The sequence below is a fragment of the Saccostrea echinata genome, unplaced genomic scaffold (genome assembly GCF_033153115.1).
Source record: "Saccostrea echinata isolate AGI-Se365-2 ecotype Australia unplaced genomic scaffold, CSIRO_AGI_Sech_v1 ptg000008l, whole genome shotgun sequence".
Taxonomy (NCBI): Eukaryota; Metazoa; Mollusca; class Bivalvia; order Ostreida; family Ostreidae; genus Saccostrea; species Saccostrea echinata.
In genome coordinates this window covers 7,200,545-7,221,873 of record NW_026889757.1, presented here as the reverse complement: position 1 = coordinate 7,221,873, position 21,329 = coordinate 7,200,545, and the positions used below count along the sequence as shown (strand labels likewise).

The window sequence follows — 21,329 nt, the reverse complement described above, 5'->3', positions numbered from 1 at the left end:
TATACTCCAACTCAAATTGTGAATCTGAAATACACAAAATCTCCTCCTAAAGATGTACTCCAACTCAAATTGTGAATCTGAAATACACAAAATCTCCTCCTAAAGATATACTCCAACTCAAATTGTGAATCTGAAATACACAAAATCTCCTCCTAAAGATATACTCCAACTCAAATTGTGAATCTGAAATACACAAAATCTCCTCATAAAGATATACTCCAACTCAAATTGTGAATCTGAAATACACAAAATCTCCTCATAAAGATATACTCCAACTCAAATTGTGAATCTGAAATACACAAAATCTCCTCATAAAGATATACTCCAACTCAAACTGTGAATCTGAAATACACAAAATCTCCTCATAAAGATATACTCCAACTCAAACTGTGAATCTGAAATACACAAAATCTCCTCATAAAGATGTACTCCAACTCAAACTGTGAATCTGAAATACACAAAATCTCCTCATAAAGATATACTCCAACTCAAACTGTGAATCTGAAATACACAAAATCTCATCATAAAGATATACTCCAACTCAAATTGTGAATCTGAAATACACAAAATCTCCTCATAAAGATATACTCCAACTCAAATTGTGAATCTGAAATACACAAAATCTCATCCTAAAGATATACTCCAGCTCAAATTGTGAATCTGAAATACACAAAATCTCATCCTAAAGATATACTCCAACTCAAATTGTGAATCTGAAATACACAAAATCTCATCCTAAAGATATACTCCAACTCAAATTGTGAATCTGAAATACACAAAATCTCATCCTAAAGATATACTCCAACTCAAATTGTGAATCTGAAATACACAAAATCTCCTCATAAAGATATACTCCAACTCAAACTGGGAATCTGAAATACACAAAATCTCCTCATAAAGATATACTCCAACTCAAATTGTGAATCTGAAATACACAAAATCTCATCATAAAGATATACTCCAACTCAAATTGTGAATCTGAAATACACAAAATCTCCTCATAAAGATATACTCCAACTCAAATTGTGAATCTGAAATACACAAAATCTCATCCTAAAGATATACTCCAACTCAAATTGTGAATCTGAAATACACAAAATCTCCTCATAAAGATATACTCCAACTCAAATTGTGAATCTGAAATACACAAAATCTCCTCATAAAGATATACTCCAACTCAAATTGTGAATCTGAAATACACAAAATCTCCTCATAAAGATATACTCCAACTCAAATTGTGAATCTGAAATACACAAAATCTCCTCATAAAGATATACTCCAGCTCAAATTGTGAATCTGAAATACACAAAATCTCCTCATAAAGATATACTCCAGCTCAAATTGTGAATCTGAAATACACAAAATCTCATCATAAAGATATACTCCAGCTCAAATTGTGAATCTGAAATACACAAAATCTCCTCATAAAGATATACTCCAACTCAAATTGTGAATCTGAAATACACAAAATCTCCTCATAAAGATATACTCCAACTCAAACTGTGAATCTGAAATACACAAAATCTCCTCATAAAGATATACTCCAACTCAAATTGTGAATCTGAAATACACAAAATCTCCTCATAAAGATGTACTCCAACTCAAATTGTGAATCTGAAATACACAAAATCTCCTCATAAAGATATACTCCAACTCAAATTGTGAATCTGAAATACACAAAATCTCATCATAAAGATATACTCCAACTCAAATTGTGAATCTGAAATACACAAAATCTCCTCCTAAAGATGTACTCCAACTCAAATTGTGAGTCTGAAATACACAAAATCTCCTCCTAAAGATATACTCCAACTCAAATTGTGAATCTGAAATACACAAAATCTCCTCATAAAGATATACTCCAACTCAAATTGTGAATCTGAAATACACAAAATCTCATCATAAAGATATACTCCAACTCAAATTGTGAATCTGAAATACACAAAATCTCCTCATAAAGATATACTCCAACTCAAATTGTGAATCTGAAATACACAAAATCTCCTCATAAAGATATACTCCAACTCAAACTGTGAATCTGAAATACACAAAATCTCCTCATAAAGATATACTCCAACTCAAACTGTGAATCTGAAATACACAAAATCTCCTCATAAAGATGTACTCCAACTCAAACTGTGAATCTGAAATACACAAAATCTCCTCATAAAGATATACTCCAACTCAAACTGTGAATCTGAAATACACAAAATCTCATCATAAAGATATACTCCAACTCAAATTGTGAATCTGAAATACACAAAATCTCCTCATAAAGATGTACTCCAACTCAAATTGTGAATCTGAAATACACAAAATCTCATCCTAAAGATATACTCCAACTCAAATTGTGAGTCTGAAATACACAAAATCTCATCCTAAAGATATACTCCAGCTCAAATTGTGAATCTGAAATACACAAAATCTCATCCTAAAGATATACTCCAACTCAAATTGTGAATCTGAAATACACAAAATCTCATCCTAAAGATATACTCCAACTCAAATTGTGAATCTGAAATACACAAAATCTCATCCTAAAGATATACTCCAACTCAAATTGTGAATCTGAAATACACAAAATCTCCTCATAAAGATATACTCCAACTCAAACTGGGAATCTGAAATACACAAAATCTCCTCATAAAGATATACTCCAACTCAAATTGTGAATCTGAAATACACAAAATCTCATCATAAAGATATACTCCAGCTCAAATTGTGAATCTGAAATACACAAAATCTCCTCATAAAGATATACTCCAACTCAAACTGTGAATCTGAAATACACAAAATCTCATCATAAAGATATACTCCAGCTCAAATTATGAATCTGAAATACACAAAATCTCCTCATAAAGATATACTCCAACTCAAATTGTGAATCTGAAATACACAAAATCTCATCATAAAGATATACTCCAACTCAAACTGGGAATCTGAAATACACAAAATCTCCTCATAAATATATACTCCAACTCAAACTGTGAATCTGAAATACACAAACTCTCATCATAAAGATATACTCCAACTCAAATTATGAATCTGAAATACACAAACTCTCATCATAAAGATATACTCCAACTCAAATTATGAATCTGAAATACACAAAATCTCCTCATAAAGATATACTCCAACTCAAACTGTGAATCTGAAATACACAAAATCTCATCATAAAGATATACTCCAACTCAAATTGTGAATCTGAAATACACAAAATCTCATCCTTAAGATATACTCCAACTCAAATTGTGAATCTGTAATACACAAAATCTCATCATAAAGATATACTCCAACTCAAACTGTGAATCTGAAATACACAAAATCTCATCATAAAGATATACTCCAGCTCAAATTGTGAATCTGAAATACACAAAATCTCCTCATAAAGATATACTCCAGCTCAAATTGTGAATCTGAAATACACAAAATCTCATCATAAAGATATACTCCAACTCAAACTGTGAATCTGAAATACACAAAATCTCATCCTAAAGATATACTCCAACTCAAACTGTGAATCTGAAATACACAAAATCTCATCATAAATATATACTCCAACTCAAACTGTGAATCTGAAATACACAAAATCTCATCATATAGATATACTCCAACTCAAACTGTGAATCTGAAATACACAAAATCTCATCATAAAGATATACTCCAACTCAAACTGTGAATCTGAAATACACAAAATCTCATCATAAATATATACTCCAACTCAAACTGTGAATCTGAAATACACAAAATCTCATCATAAAGATATACTCCAACTCAAACTGTGAATCTGAAATACACAAAATCTCATCATAAATATATACTCCAACTCAAACTGTGAATCTGAAATACACAAAATCTCATCATAAAGATATACTCCAACTCAAACTGTGAATCTGAAATACACAAAATCTCATCATAAATATATACTCCAACTGAAACTGTGAATCTGAAATACACAAAATCTCATCCTAAAGATATACTCCAACTCAAACTGTGAATCTGAAATACACAAAATCTCATCATAAAGATATACTCCAACTCAAATTGTGAATCTGAAATACACAAACTCTCATCATAAAGATGTACTCCAACTCAAATTGTGAATCTGAAATACACAAAATCTCCTCATAAAGATATACTCCAACTCAAACTGTGAATCTGAAATACACAAAATCTCCTCATAAAGATATACTCCAACTCAAACTGTGAATCTGAAATACACAAAATCTCATCCTAAAGATATACTCCAACTCAAACTGTGAATCTGAAATACACAAAATCTCATCCTTAAGATATACTCCAACTCAAATTGTGAATCTGTAATACACAAAATCTCATCATAAAGATATACTCCAACTCAAACTGTGAATCTGAAATACACAAAATCTCCTCATAAAGATATACTCCAGCTCAAATTGTGAATCTGAAATACACAAAATCTCCTCATAAAGATATACTCCAGCTCAAATTGTGAATCTGAAATACACAAAATCTCATCATAAAGATATACTCCAACTCAAACTGTGAATCTGAAATACACAAAATCTCATCCTAAAGATATACTCCAACTCAAACTGTGAATCTGAAATACACAAAATCTCATCATAAATATATACTCCAACTCAAACTGTGAATCTGAAATACACAAAATCTCATCATATAGATATACTCCAACTCAAACTGTGAATCTGAAATACACAAAATCTCATCATAAAGATATACTCCAACTCAAACTGTGAATCTGAAATACACAAAATCTCATCATAAATATATACTCCAACTCAAACTGTGAATCTGAAATACACAAAATCTCATCATAAAGATATACTCCAACTCAAACTGTGAATCTGAAATACACAAAATCTCATCATAAATATATACTCCAACTCAAACTGTGAATCTGAAATACACAAAATCTCATCATAAAGATATACTCCAACTCAAACTGTGAATCTGAAATACACAAAATCTCATCATAAATATATACTCCAACTGAAACTGTGAATCTGAAATACACAAAATCTCATCCTAAAGATATACTCCAACTCAAACTGTGAATCTGAAATACACAAAATCTCATCATAAAGATATACTCCAACTCAAATTGTGAATCTGAAATACACAAAATCTCATCATAAAGATATACTCCAACTCAAACTGGGAATCTGAAATACACAAAATCTCCTCATAAAGATGTACTCCAACTCAAATTGTGAATCTGAAATACACAAAATCTCATCATAAAGATATACTCCAACTCAAATTGTGAATCTGAAATACACAAACTCTCCTCATAAAGATGTACTCCAACTCAAATTGTGAATCTGAAATACACAAAATCTCATCATAAAGATATACTCCAACTCAAACTGTGAATCTGAAATACACAAAATCTCCTCATAAAGATATACTCCAACTCAAACTGTGAATCTGAAATACACAAAATCTCATCCTAAAGATATACTCCAACTCAAACTGTGAATCTGAAATACACAAAATCTCATCATAAAGATATACTCCAACTCAAACTGTGAGTCTGAAATACACAAAATCTCATCATAAATATATACTCCAACTCAAACTGTGACTCTGAAATACACAAAATCTCCTCATAAAGATATACTCCAACTCAAATTGGGAATCTGAAATACACAAAATCTCCTCATAAAGATATACTCCAACTCAAACTGTGAATCTGAAATACACAAAATCTCATCCTAAAGATATACTCTAACTCAAACTGTGAATCTGAAATACACAAAATCTCATCATAAAGATATACTCCAACTCAAACTGTGAGTCTGAAATACACAAAATCTCATCATAAATATATACTCCAACTCAAACTGTGACTCTGAAATACACAAAATCTCCTCATAAAGATATACTCCAACTCAAATTGGGAATCTGAAATACACAAAATCTCATCATAAAGATATACTCCAACTCAAACTGTGAATCTGAAATACACAAAATCTCATCCTAAAGATATACTCCAACTCAAATTGTGAATCTGAAATACACAAAATCTCATCCTAAAGATATACTCCAACTCAAACTGTGAATCTGAAATACACAAAATCTCATCATAAAGATATACTCCAACTCAAATTGTGAATCTGAAATACACAAAATCTCCTCATAAAGATATACTCCAACTCAAACTGGGAATCTGAAATACACAAAATCTTATCATAAAGATATACTCCAACTCAAACTGTGAATCTGAAATACACAAAATCTCATCCTAAAGATATACTCCAACTCAAACTGGGAATCTGAAATACACAAAATCTCATCCTAAAGATATACTCCAACTCAAACTGTGAATCTGAAATACACAAAATCTCATCATAAAGATATACTCCAACTCAAACTGGGAATCTGAAATACACAAAATCTTATCATAAAGATATACTCCAACTCAAACTGGGAATCTGAAATACACAAAATCTTATCATAAAGATATACTCCAACTCAAACTGGGAATCTGAAATACACAAAGTCTTCAATTATTGTAGAAAGTAGATTGTTTTCTGAAATCTAAGAGGTAAAGGGGCTTGTAATTGGTCTATCTATGTTTTGTTTAATGCATTACCTAAACAATATCATCACAAATGAGCATGAATGTGTTTTATTTACATATAAAATAAGACTTACCTTTACTACACACAGGACATAAGTAATGCTTCAATTGTCTACCCCTCCTGCTAATTTTCAAACTACTTTTCCTGAAAATTAAGAGAATAATAGTTACTGCAACAGCATCCTCTGTCTTCTCAGACTTTTTTACAGCAACAATATAAACTAATTACAGCATCAATATAAACTATTTACAGCATCATTATAAACTATTTACAGCAACAATATAAACTATAGATGTAAGGGGATGAACTTTAAGAGAGTAATGAACAAAAATAACATTATTTTTGAAACATACCCATTTTCTTCGACAGGGACATCACACCTGTAAAATAAAAATTATTAAAGTACAATATCCAAACCTGCAGCATGCAGTGAACATTAGAAAACTGAAATTCTGTGATCATAATGGTCTAGGACCACAGCTCAAACAATAATATTTAACTGATAAACTTTATGCCTTCATGCTATCTGTTATGTTGCACATACATGTACATGTATAATTTATTTAGGAAACTTACATTATTAAGAGAAGTAACCAAGAGTTGATGTAAAATATCTCTGTTTTAGATTTTCTTTAATGAAAGGGGAGGGTCTTTTTTTCTTCTTTGTGCCAGTTTTCAGAAACTTCCAACATTAAAAAATTTGAATAACCACATTTTATGTAAACTGGAAAGAGGGAGGGGTGGGGTTTTTCTATTTTTATCTGTGCTATTTTTGGAACATGCACATGAATACCATCATGTTTATAATGTTCTATTTACATGTGTAATGAAACTATTTTCACTGAACTTTAAAATACTTATATTTCAAGATCTTCAATCTCTGAGGCATAGTCAACTCAGGAGTAGTGAAATCTGAATGTGAATGTGCATCATGTTCTTTGGTTCATTGTTTTTCAATTATACAAAATTATAGTCTAATAGAGGCAGCTTTCCCTTGGAAATACATTTTTTCCCCCAAATTAACTGCATTTTCCAAGTTGTTTTCTTTTTATTCATATCACTGTAATACTCTTCTTAAAATGGAAACAAAAGGCTACCTTTTAAATATAGGTGACAAGCGTTGCTTTGGATACATGATTTTATAGGGGTTTTTTTCAACTGAATACAAATATGGTGAAGGCAAATTTATTTCACAATCCCTGACAAATAGTTTTTTTTTCTTTCAAATTAAAATGTACCCCGAATATTTTAAAACAAAAATGACTTTTGAATGAAATTTAGAGTTCTTTGAACATTGAAATAATCATAAGAAACATTGAGCAATAAAGTCTTACAAGTAATTGCACTCTGGGCAGTACAGTTTACAGATATCTGTTGGTCTGTTAAACCTTGGGAAGAAGTCCACCACTCTTGCCAGAATTCGGAACTTGTAGGGCACACTGTGTAACAGTACATCCTTAATTTTAGTGCACTGGATATGAGGATGATTCAGAACAACTGAAAGGGAGAAAAAGCAGTTATATACTTAAAAAGCAAAACTTACATATTTGGCTGACCAAAATAGCAATAACCATGAATATTCCCAGAGCTATTGCAAATTCAGTGACAAGCTCTGTAGCAACCTCTAATGATAAAACTCTAATGATAAAACTCCGCTTAATGATACAAATAGCATTAAGCGTTGCAATTGCAACGTTTAATGCCATAAATTATTGCATGAATAGATGACATTCTCAACCGCTAATGCTAAATCGCAGCTTAATGAAAGAATTATATCATTAAGCGTCACAAATGCAGTGCAACATCGACGGTTAATGAAGCAAGCAAATATCTACATAATCGACGGTTAATGATACACACTAGTATATCATTAGGCGTTGCAGTCGCACCTTTTAATGATGCAAAAATCCCCCAACCGGGATCTTGGCGTCATGCATTGTTATTTGACTGTGTGAATGTGTGATATTTTTTTAATCACTCTTTTTATTTTTTTATCTAGCATATTTCATTTCTAAAAGATCTTTACTGGTGAGATATTTTACCGGTGTTGAAAAGTAGGATTTCCCCCATAGCCAGCTCCCCCCCCCCCCAAAATTGTACGTACATGTAGCTAGAGTATAGGATTTTCCCCGAGGGGAAATCTCACACAAGAGCCCGACTTCCCCCTCTTTCTTTCTCAGAGTAGGATTTCCGCCCTAGTTATCGAGTCAATAAACTACAACCGCAATATTTTTGTGACTTATATACTGTTCAACTGTAGTAAGAATTTTCTTAGCATGTTTTTCCAATCATGGAGTCTCAATCCGAATGTTAAGCTTTCAAAAGAAATGTAAAACTCCTCAGATTTGAAGCCTTAACACCTCTAATGGCGCAGCGTTACTTGTATTTGTCACACATTTTTAATGTGCAGTATATCAAGGCTATCTAAAGTTTAAAGATTCAGTTTGCTTTCAAAGAAAGTAATTTATGTATACCTTTTAATACTTGTATGTTGTTTGAATCCAATGAACGAAAGAATGGTTTGAGTTAGTATCTCATTAGAATGAATAAATTATTTCATAATGAGTTAGACATCTCCTTATACAGATATTTATCCCGTCAATAGAATTTAAAGCTATAAATGGAGTATCTGAGCTAAAAAATAAAAAAAAAAAAATTCGAGATTGAATGTAGATGAACATGATATTTGTTATTTACGTTCAAATTAAAATTTTCACTGATTTAAAACTTAAATAACCACACGTTTCTATAGTTAAATTGATTTAAAACTGTATCTGATATTTAAATACGGAGTCGGGAAATAAATCAGTTATTGTTTTAAATTTCTAATATCTATGAAACGCGATTGATTTAAATTGTGGAATTTACAGGAAAGACCTATCTTTATATAAACTAGAAATATGTCCATAGGACATGAATGCCCCGCCAAGGGTATATTAGTAATGCAACATTTTAACACAAATTGAGAAAAGTGAGGTCAAGGTCAAAGGAAAGTTCAAGGTAAAAAAATATTGCTGCAGTTGAATAGCTTACATCAGTATGTATCAGCATATGACATTTGATTCAGAAACTAATTTAAGAAAAGTGAGGTCAAGATCAAAGGAAAGGTCAAGATCAAAGGAAAGGTCAAGATCAAAAAATGTTGATGTAGTTGAAAAGGTTACATCAGTATGTATTAGCATATGAAGTTTGATGAAAATATTATGAATGGTTTCTTTAAAACTGAGCTAAACACTAATTTAAGAAAAGTGAGGTCAAGGTCAAAGGAAAGGTCAAGGTCAAAAAATATTGATGCAGTTGAATAGCTCTCATCAGTATGTATCAGCATATGAAGTTTGACACTAATTTAAGAAAAGTGAGGTCAAGGTCAAAGGAAAGGTCAAGGTCAAAAAATGTTGATGCAGTTGAAAAGGTTACATCAGTATGTATTAGCATATGAAGTTTGATGAAAATATTATGAATAGTTTCTTTAAAACTGAGCTAAACACTAATTTAAGAAAAGTGAGGTCAAGGTCAAAGGAAAGGTCAAGGTCAAAAAATATTGATGCAGTTGAATAGCTCTCATCAGTATGTATCAGCATATGAAGTTTGATAAAACTATCTTGAATGGTATCTTTAAAACTGAGCTAAAAACTTATTTAAGAAAAGTGAGGTCAAGGTCAAAGGAAAGGTCAAGGTAAAAAATATTGATGCAGTTGAATAGCTCTCATCAGTATGTATCAGCATATGAAGTTTGTTAAAAATATCTTGAATGGTTTCATTAAAACAGAGCTAAACATTAATTTAAGAAAAGTGAGGTCAAGGTCAAAATAAAGGTCAAGGTCAAAAAAATGTTGATGCAATTGAATAGCTTACATCAGTATGTATCAACATATGAAGTTTGATTACACTATCTTGAATGGTATCTTTAAAACTGAGCTAAACACTAATTTAAGAAAAGTGAGGTCAAGGTCAAAGGAAAGGTCAAGGTCAAAAAATGTTGATGCAGTTGCATAGCCCTCATCAATATCTATCAGCATATGAAGTTTGATAAAAATATCTTGGATAGTTTCTTTGAAACTGAGCTTTGAACAGAGCTAAACGCAAAGTGTGACGGAAGGACAAACGGAAGGACAGAAGGACGGAAGACGGACATGACAAACACTATATGCCCCGGCCATATTCATGGCGGGGCATAAAAAATAAAACAAATAGGAAGATTTCTTTAACTTTAGTTAGTCAAAACTTATCAAAATTACGCCATATATGACGTTAATTATCAAGTTATATCGAATAAGTAGTTATCTTGTTATATTATACATGAAAAGAGTAATATTTTAATGCTTTAAAAAATCGATGGACAGTTGCTGAGAAAAAATTTTCATTTTTCATTCTTCGTATGTTTTTATACATCTGGAAGGCCGTCACGGTAGCTCAGTCGGTAGAGCGCTCGCTCTGTGATTGGTAGCCCCTGAGTTCGAATCTCGGCCGCAATTGACCTAAGTCGATAAAAATAGGTAGCAACAGTACAGTTCTTCGCCAGGCGCTCCGAACTTTGAAGTGAAAGTTGCAGGTCCTTAGGATGGGATCTTAAAAACCAAGGCCCTGTCTCACGACAGGTGTTTGCACGATAAAGATCCCGCTCTGCTCAATGGCCCTGAGTGTCAAGTAAAAGTCTAAATTTGAAGCCCTTCACCGATATGTGGTGGTTATATGAGTGAAAAAATTCTCGAATGGGACGTAAAACTACATACAATCAATCAATCAAAACATCTGGTCACCATTTTCAAGGAAGAACACATGTAACAATGTGTAGCCCATTCCCCCTCTTAACATAAGTACAGCCATAATATTTTATTGGGGGACATTTGCTCTGGGGGAATTTACATTCTCACGTAGGGGAAATCCTACTCTAGATCATTTTTCCGTTAGGAAATCCTACTCTAAAGCCTATTTTCCGAGGGAAATCCTACTCTAGAACCAATTTTCTGGGAGGAAAGGTTTTAGAGGGGAAAGCCTACTCTACAATACCGACCCTCCCCCCCCCCCTTCCCCCTCTGCGAGTCTTATACAGTTCAATTCGTGTGAATTTTTTTTTTGCGATGTTAATCTTCTTTTTTGGCATATCTTATGTGTTTTAAAATGCGCGTATCTAAAGGGGGGGGGGGAGCAGACCTCCTCGGAATTAGTTATTTAATGTATATTCTAAAGCAACTAAAATTGACCTTGGACCCACCCCACCAGCCCTCCTACAGAAAACGCGGCCCCCGTTAAGCTGGTATGAAAAGTCATACAAAGCTTAAGAAGTAAAAGGCTACAACCCCCACCCCCACACCGCAACGCCCCCACCACCACCACCACCATCACGACCACAAAACATAGGTTTTTCTTGTCAAGAAATTTCTGGGTGGGATTTTTTTGGGACTGGGATGGACCCCCCCACCCCACCCCCACCCCTGGGAAAAATTCCTTGATATGCGCATGTTTGAGAATATTCAGAATGTAATTTACATCTTAAATACATGTACTTCGAGTTTGTTCCGAATGTATATATAGTATCAGAAAGTATAATTTATATAATTTACCGTTGAGAAAACAGTTTGAATTTAAGTTCAGAAATGTACTCTCAAGACAAGATCGTAAAAAAAATAAACCAGAGAATCAGCAAATACTCTACATCATGAATATGTATGTTTAATGTGCTACAGAATGAACATCGGGATCGATCCTACAGTGACAGTTCATGATGCAGTGGTCAGGCGAACAAAAAGTATATATGCAAAAGATTTTTTTGCATTTAAAAGGACATAGGCAATGCACCCAAAAATATTATTAATTTAAGTTCATACAATTAGTACCATCGGATGCTCTTTTAGTTTTTGAAAAAGAATATAACAAAAATATAGTTTTAGCTGGTATTTTTATAAATTTGATTCAGAGGAGGTGTACAGCATTACCAGGAATCGAAAAATTGCACAAAGGTTCTTCAATTATTGAAACTCTTAAATTATACAGGGCATAAGAAAATAAAAGTTCATAACTGCGTACTTTCCTTAAGGTAAAATTGTTCTCTTCTTTCCTCCTTCATTCTTCTATGTCACCTTCTACTGAGTTTTCCCTTTTTTCTTACACCTAGATTATGTAAATGCCTATGTAAAGCAGAGCCAAAGTTTGAAGGCTATTACAATCCAGAAAATTCTTTCATGAATTTGTTATGTCTGTGGCGTATCTGAGTATATTAGACAGAATAAAAACAGAGCATTGTAATTTTAACAACTGAAAATACCTGAAATGCTTCCTCTTACGATCCATTTCAAATATTTTAGGAAAATCCTCCCTTGTGCCTAGTGCACAGGTTCAGAATCTCTTATTTTTGGCCATTATGCATTTTTTCGGTACGGTTGTGGGATGGATATATGCTTTCAACTGCATTTTACATATGCTTTTTTATAGAAAAAAGAAAAAAATGTCTTTGTTGCAAAAAAGAAATAAGAGAGCTTCAAATTTGTTTTCAATTAAAGTATAAGTATAAGATAAGATAGTCAAGAAGAGTCACTTAAACTTTTTTACTTAAAATAATGAATCAGTATGAAATAACAGTGACATTGCATCGGTTTTGAAAGGGGGAAAGAAGTGGGGAGGGGGCAGCCAGAGAAAACAAATTTCAACTTACCTGACAAGTAAAAAAAGGGAGGGGGGACTTGTCCAAAGTCGAAAATCGGAAATCCTATTTCGGGGAGAATGGGGGGTGGGAGATATGCAAACTTCTTTCAGTACCAAATTTTTTTCATACGTTACTACCCTTATTTGACTATGGCAGCCTTTCAATGAACATTTTCAATAGTAGAAAGTTATCTGTGGAAAAAGGGGGACACCCCCCTCCTCCCCCTGATGCTACTTGTCTGAATAATAATTTGATAATACATGTACTTTTTTCATCTGTGGAAAAAAAAGTGTTACAGAAACATAAAAGAAATAATGTACAATCATATTTTACAAAGGTGTCATGTTCTAAATCTTGAATTTACTACCGGTAAGTTGAAGTAAATACTACATTACAACATGACAACAGCTATCGTGTTCTAAATTTAATATTTACTCCCACCCGGTAATTTCATAAATTAGAACATGTCAGAAAAAGGATTTGAGAAGAAATCGCAATAATCAAGCCTAACTCTATCTAAATTAAATGATTCAGACCGGAAATATATTTAACAATTTCACTTTCACAATAAAAAAAGACTGTTTGGCTGCAATATGTTTCAAATAAGTTTAACTTATTAAGAAAGTTGATTTCTCATTTAAGTTGTTAACTACATCAGAATAACAAAAAAATATGCTGATGTTTTTATTTTGAGTTAATTTTATCAGGCTAATTTCATTCGGAATGAAAGTGCAAACATGAACATCAGAATTTTTATCAAATGTCTCAATTAAATCAATATAAAAGAAAGGATTTCTTAAAATTTGTTTTGAATACATATTTAAAAAAAACAATCACACTCTCTTCGAATGTAGCATGCTTAGATATGCCTTTTTTGTCGGATGGCAAAAATAAAAAAAGCAAGTTTATTGGTCGGTAGAGACGACTATAACGCAGCTCTGTTAAGGCTGCATAAAGAGGGCGGGGCCTAATTTATACAGGAAATGTTTACTGTGACATCACACAAATATAGCAATTCCTCACAATAACAGAAAATGAAATAATTTGCGAATCTAAACTGCATAAGAGTAATGAACTACATCAAAACTTACCACTGCATTCATTTTTGTCGCTAGTTAAATCCCACACAGCAAGATATAAACAAGTCACTGATCGCAATGCACTTGTCGACATGACGTCATCATGGCAAAGTTTGACGCATTTTATGTGCAGTGAGAGGCGGATCAAGTAATTTTATCACAGTGAAAAATGCATTTTATTATTAAACAGAATATTATTTGCAAATCTTAGGTAGACCTTTAATACAAATCTGAAACGTTTGTTTAGTGCCATTATTTAAAAAATATCGAGAGAATGTATTGAATTTTTTTCTACAGGGTGTGCATGTTCACGCCGAGGTGCCTCATTAAATCGCCTTTTCACAAGGGCATACACTTAATAGACCTTGACCATTTTTTTGAATACACATAATGGTCTGATTCCTTAACTTGAAAAGTGCTGCTGCTTTCCTGAAATCGATAGCATAATTTAATAAATACATAAAATACTTGGTAAAGGTCACACATATTTCGACATTATTCAGATAACTTGAAAGAATCTGGGGGGATTAGCCGAGTCATATGCCTACGTAAGGATAGGTAAAATATCAATAAAAAATTTTCTTACAAATTCCATTTCTTGTTAAATTTATGAAATATTTATAACCATATGCATACAATATTGACAATACCTGAATCCAGTAACTAAGAAATTGATTGTAATCAACCCACCAAAATGGTAACACGCTTAAGTAACCGTAAAATTGATAGAAATTTAATGTTAAAAGTATTTTTTTAATATAGAGTGGGTCTTCGTACCATTTTTTTGTAAAGGAATAATGCAAGGGTATGGAAGGATGTATCGTTTACCACTTGCAAAAACATGGTACGAAGACCCACTCTATATAAAATCAAAAGCCTGAAAGGCTTCAATGACGTCGAAGAAGAAAAACAATTTCAAAAGATCATTTTGAATTTGAAGATAGCAATAAGTCAAGTGAGTGACTCAGGAGAAATAATAAAAAAAATAGTTTTAAACAAAATATCACAATTACAGTCTGGGGCCTTATGTCATGGTCCGAATGGAGCAGGGTTCGAATTGACCAGACACCGTCGAACATGTTTCATGCTAAATTCTTTTCAGTCAGTTGAAGAACTATGAAGGATTTCATAAATTTATATAATATTTTTTCTAATTGCCAATGTCAAAGCGTTGTATTAGTGATTGCATCTAAACTACAACCAAGACTGTTCTGTTACAATTACGATCGAGTTACGATCGGGCGTGGTATACGGTATACTGGGAAATGGAGGAAATAGAGAAATACAGTAATACTGGTCAACATCATCGGTTTTTAGGATAAAGTTGGTCAGAAGATTGTAAAAGTAAAGCTAAGATTTACAAATTCAATCTTTTCAGTCTTATAGTATTCGTGTTTATGTAATTTTGTAAATTATTTTACCGCCTGTTGGGTTTTTTATTGTTCCACGGTTATCGTTCCAAAATGTTATTCATGTCATTCGACGCACCTTTCTGTAGAAATTCATCCGCAACAACCATCACGTTTTTATTGTGTGAAAATAAAACATAATATCGTTGTTTTGTAAAAGAATTAATTGTAGATACAATTGATGCAATTTCATTTTCAAGCTATAATTATTCATTGTGAGCGTTTTAAAAGAAATTGGTTTATAGCTATTGCTATTTTCTATTGCGGATGCATCCACTGACACATTCGGTCGCGTACATCCCTTGGCGATTTCACTTGGCCGATCGCTAGATGACGTTCGAGCTCCAAGAGCTCGACGTCATAAAAAATAGTTTACCAACTTAAATTTCGCAACATGTTCTCAAAAACTCTAAGTCCAATTGTGTGTTTGCTATATATAGAGAACTGTTTGCTATTTAAATGATAAAGTATGTGTGACTTCGTGGCTTAGTGGTCATCGCGGCTGTGTAGAAGCACACATTCATTGGTCGCGAGTGTTCGAATCATACTGTGATTTTTTTTTTAGTTCAGGTTGAAATTTAGATCAGTATTATATATATTTTTTCAGTGGGAACAAAATAAAATATACGAAATAATGAAATCATTTACGGTCAATTAATATACATATATTTCCTATTACATAAATGTTTTCAAAATAAGATTTTAAATGCATTCAGTTCGAGACTACATTACACGATTTAAATATAAACAATCATGGGCCGACCAGCACGATATGGCTGTTCTGTATGCAAAAAACAGTTAAAAGGAAAGGTAAAGCGTACCATCTCCCAACCCTTGAAAACATATTTGATACAACATGGATATAAACTAGGTGGAGAAAGTCAAATCTGTACCAAATGCAGAATAAATGCCAAGTCTATAGTACAGAGTGCGCCAAAAGATAGATCTAGATGTAGTATCCAACTTCCTTTTGTGTCGGCTGGAAATTCACATAACAAATGCGTATTTTGTAATGCAAGAAAAGGTATCGTAGTAGTACCAAAAGAGGCCAGAACAGATGCATTCATACACTTCCAATTACTTATACCTGTCGGATGCAAATGCTGTCGAAAGCATTTAATTGGGAAACAACTAAATAGAGATGTAAATGTTGACTTTACAAAATATAAGAGACAACATTCAGTGTTACCATCAAAAGAATTAAATGATTTACTTGAACGAGTACGTTTCAAAGCGCTGAGGTCTTATGACAGTAGTAGTCTCAGTTTTGATAAACTCTCCAATGATGAAGATTATATTTCTTTATTAGGCATTTCTAAAGCGAATTTCGATGACTTGGTTACAAATGTAACATCTATGAGAAATACAAAAATTCGAACAATAAGAAATGCAGTTGGTATCCTTCTATTTAAATTGAAATCTGGCTTATCAAATGGATTGCTGGCCACTCTTTGTGGATTTCGATGTAGGCGACAAGTGGCTGAAATCATTGAAAGTGCTCGAATAGCTATCGTAAAAGATTTTGTGCCCCATAACCTTGGTTTTGATCATATAACCAGAGAAAGTATCATAGAAAATCACACAACAGATATCTCAAAACAACTTTTTTCAGATCCTATTTCAAACACTGTCATATTAGTGCTAGATGGTACTTACATATATATACAAAAAAGTGCGTCGTACAAATTTCAACGACTCTCTTATTCTGTGCACAAAGGAAGACCCTTGGTAAAACCATTCCTGATAACAACAACCAGCGGTTACATCGTAGAGGTCTTCGGACCTTATTTAGCAAATGGTCGAAACAACGATGCCTCCATATTAAAGACTGTGATGAAAACAAATAAGGGTAATATAATGGATTTCCTCACCGAAAATGATGTGCTTGTGGTAGATAGGGGATTCCGTGACTCGATAGATTTTCTAAATGAATGCGGGTTTAAAACACAGATGCCAGTCTTTCTACCAAAATCTTGCAAACAACACAGTACAATCGAAGCAAATGCATCAAGAATGGTAACTAAAATACGGTGGGTGGTTGAGGCTGCCAACGGCAGACTTAAAAAATGGCGATTTTTGGATAATGTTGTCAGCAACTCAAACATTCCTTCAGTCGGTGACTTCGTAAGAATCGTGTGTTCTTTAATTAACAAATACAGACCACCTTTGAAAACAAATGATGTAAATGATTTTAATAATGGTTTTAAAATGTTAATGATGGCGAAGAACAATGAAAATGTCTTGAAAGAACTTGTTACTAAAGATTCCAATTACAGATACCGGACAAATTCAAAACTCTGGAAGAGTATCGACGCACGTGATGCTGCGATCAACTTCCCTGCCCTCTCCGAGGAAGATGTTAGACAACTAACATTTGGAACATATCAAATCCGGCAAGCAAATTCTTATATTAGAGAACATATTGATGAAACCGGCCAATACGCAATTGATGTGTCATATGTAGAATCTGACTTGATTCACTGTCGAATACAATCCAGACACACTAGCAGCACTCTTTATAATCTTTGGATTAGGTTCACTATATCAGCAGTGACCTCTTGGTACTGTCAGTGCAAGAGTGGTGCTAGAACTTTAGGGTGCTGTGCACACATCTGCAGTGTAATCTGGTATTTAGGTTATCATCGTCACCAGTGCAATAAAATCGAGAAAGACAGATACATGTCAAGTGTTGACGATGCTGGACAATACCAGACGGACAATGATGATGAATCAGAATAAAAAAGACAAAAAAACATGCTACACTTATATATATATATATGTATTTTGAAAAAATTCTAGATAACTTTAACTTTGTTATTAACACCAACAAAAGCTCTCCTGTATCATAAAATATATACACTTACATAATCAAATATAAACATATATGTAACACTCAATTAATACACAGTCTGAAAGGTTTCACTTGTTAAACATTTTGTAACAATAACCGCAAGGTTTAAATTAACGATATCGGCATTTGGACAGTCCTGTACAAAGTTTAAATGTCTAAGTAAATCGTACGACTATGAAATATCCGATATGCTGACAGAGCTACAAAACCAGCGTGGGCATATGACTCGGCTAATCCCCCCAGTTTCTTTATACTAAGAAAATGCGAATTTTATTTAAAGCAGCAGCACTTTCCATAAACTTCAAGTTATGTAGAAACAATCTATTACTTTAATTTTAATTTTAACTAGGGTATGCCCTTGCGATATTGAAATTTGTTTGTGACCTACATACAGTACGCATTACATGCATTTATCACGTGACTATCAAATAACGTGACCAAACCAAATTCAATACAATGTTATTTCAAAGAATGTTAAAGTGACAAGATAATATAGTACCTTTACAAAAATAAATTCAGTTTAAAAAGGTATGTATTTATGCACGTTTATATTCTATTGATTTCTTTGAAGTACGCCTTAACAGTGCTGCGAAAGGGTTGGGAGGTGGATAAAATATACACATTGGTTAAAAGTGTCTAGAATAAGGGAATAAAAGGTAGTTGATTGACCAATCATATTTTCATAACGGGATCTGTAGCGACAAAGACTAAAATATAAATCATAACATTACAGGTCTGAAACTACCACAAATACTGAAATTTAAATACATGTGCTAAGAAATTTAATTTTGAACCAAAAGTCTAGGTCTGACTTATAAATTTTGAATTTTTCTTGAAGAAAAATCTAGTAACTCGTTTATAAAGATTGGAACAATTCTAATGCAGAGAAATAAAGATCTAAGGTTACCACAATCATAATTATAACACTAGTATTTAGAGAATTATATGTTTTTGTACTTAATAAAATTATTAGTAAACTCAAATATCTGTCTTGCCTTAAAATATACATGTACCTAGAAATGCTGCTAAATGCAAAAGGTTTTTTCATCTAAAATTGTCAACAATTTTTAGCAAAATATTACCGACTTATAAGCGGGTCAATGACTAATTAATCTAAAACGAGATGTGTTTGGGAAACACTGATACCCCGGAATAGCGACAAATAGCAAAGGTTAAACTTTCTCAAATGCAAATCAAATATGTTGGTACCCAAAGTAAGGTCTTGTCTCTAGAAATATAACTTTGAAATATTAAAGTACTAGCAGCAACCATTGAATAGATATGAAAAAGGTTAACGTTTATTTTCAAAAGTATGTCAAACATCAAGGTCAACGTCAAATGGTCAAAATTAATGGTGCCCAAGAAAAAACTTTCTCCCAAGAAATACACAGGTGAAATATGAAAGCAAAAGCTCAAATCATTCAAAAGTTATGACCAAGGTTAAAGTTTTCCAAAAGTAGGTCAAACTCCAAGGTCAAAGGGTAAAATTTTTTTGTATTCGAAGAAAGGACTTGTCACAAGGATTACATATGTGTAGTATAAAAGCCCTAGCATCAAAATTTCAAAGATTATGGCCAAGGTTAAAGTTTTCCAAAAGTAGGTCAAACTCAAAGGTCAAGGTAAAAGGGTCAAAGTTGTTAGAATCCAAAGGAAGATTTTGTCACAAGGAATACACCTGTGAGCTATGGAAGCCCTAGCACCAATTGTTCAAAAGTTATGACCAAGGTTAAAGTTTTTCAAAAGTAAGTCGAACTCCTAGGTCAAGGTTAACAGGTCAAAGTTGTAGGTATCCAAGGGAAGGTCCTGTCACAAGGATTAGACATATGGAGTATGCAAGCCCTAGCACTAATTGTTAAAAAGTTATGGCCAAGAAAGTTTGGTAAAATTTGGCAAAACTGGGTCAAACTCCAAGATCAAAAGGTCGAATATGGTGGTACCCAAAGATAAGTCTTGTCACAAGGAATGCACACGTGAAATATGAAAGCCATACCTCTGACCAATCAAAAGTTATGGGCAAGGTTAAAGTTTTTGCAGACAAAGAGACAGACAGACAGACAGACGGAGGGACAGGGCAGAAACTATATACCCCCGAATCTTCGATACAGGGGCATAAAAATACAACTGACTTATTAGCATACCAACTTATAGACGAGTATATACGGTATACCGAAATGGATCGTTGTGTACTGACATTTGCAGTATAGACAGACTGAAGTCTTTCTAGTTACGAGACCGTAGAACGCCGAGAGCAAGGGGGCCCTCACTTTTTTCTGAGTATACTGAGTAATTTTTTGCTATAGTAAATGTTCCTATAGATGCTGGTACCGCCCCCCCTTTTTTTTTGTTGTAAGGTCGAGCACTGGCAAATACCAGGATTTTTACAGTAAATTACCTTTTTTTCCTTGTTGGATTCTTTTGGGAAGTTGCCCATCCTCCCTCACACACACACACACTTTTGAAATCGTTGCTAGGGGCCTATGTAACGAATGGAATTAACCACGTCTGAATATTATAAGAAATGATTATTTCTTATTATTTTGAATTATTATAGTACAATGCTCTGATATGCTTGGACTTTCGGTATATAAGGCGTGCAATTTTCGGCAAGCGCTACACTGTACATTATTAGCGTGTCCTAAATTCTCCTTCATCGCTAGCTCATCTGATTCAATATTTATAAAGTACCACAAATGCAAGTAAAGAAAAGAAACACATATTAAAGCGACAGTACGGCTGCAAAATGTGTGCTTTTTTATCCAA

The 21,329-nt window shown here is 33.1% G+C and overlaps 1 protein-coding gene across 1 annotated transcript in view; it reads right to left on the bottom strand.

The window, feature by feature from the left end:
* LOC133181340 (protection of telomeres protein 1-like) overlaps positions 1–21,329 on the bottom strand; it is a 36,926-nt gene that overhangs the window by 2,400 nt on the left and 13,197 nt on the right. Inside the window, exons 9-11 of the mRNA XM_061315858.1 lie at positions 7,922–8,084; positions 6,941–6,967; positions 6,661–6,731 (exon numbers count right to left, since the gene is read on the bottom strand). Of these exons, the coding sequence (XP_061171842.1) occupies positions 6,661–6,731; positions 6,941–6,967; positions 7,922–8,084 (261 nt within the window). The remainder of the gene's footprint in view (positions 1–6,660; positions 6,732–6,940; positions 6,968–7,921; positions 8,085–21,329) is intronic.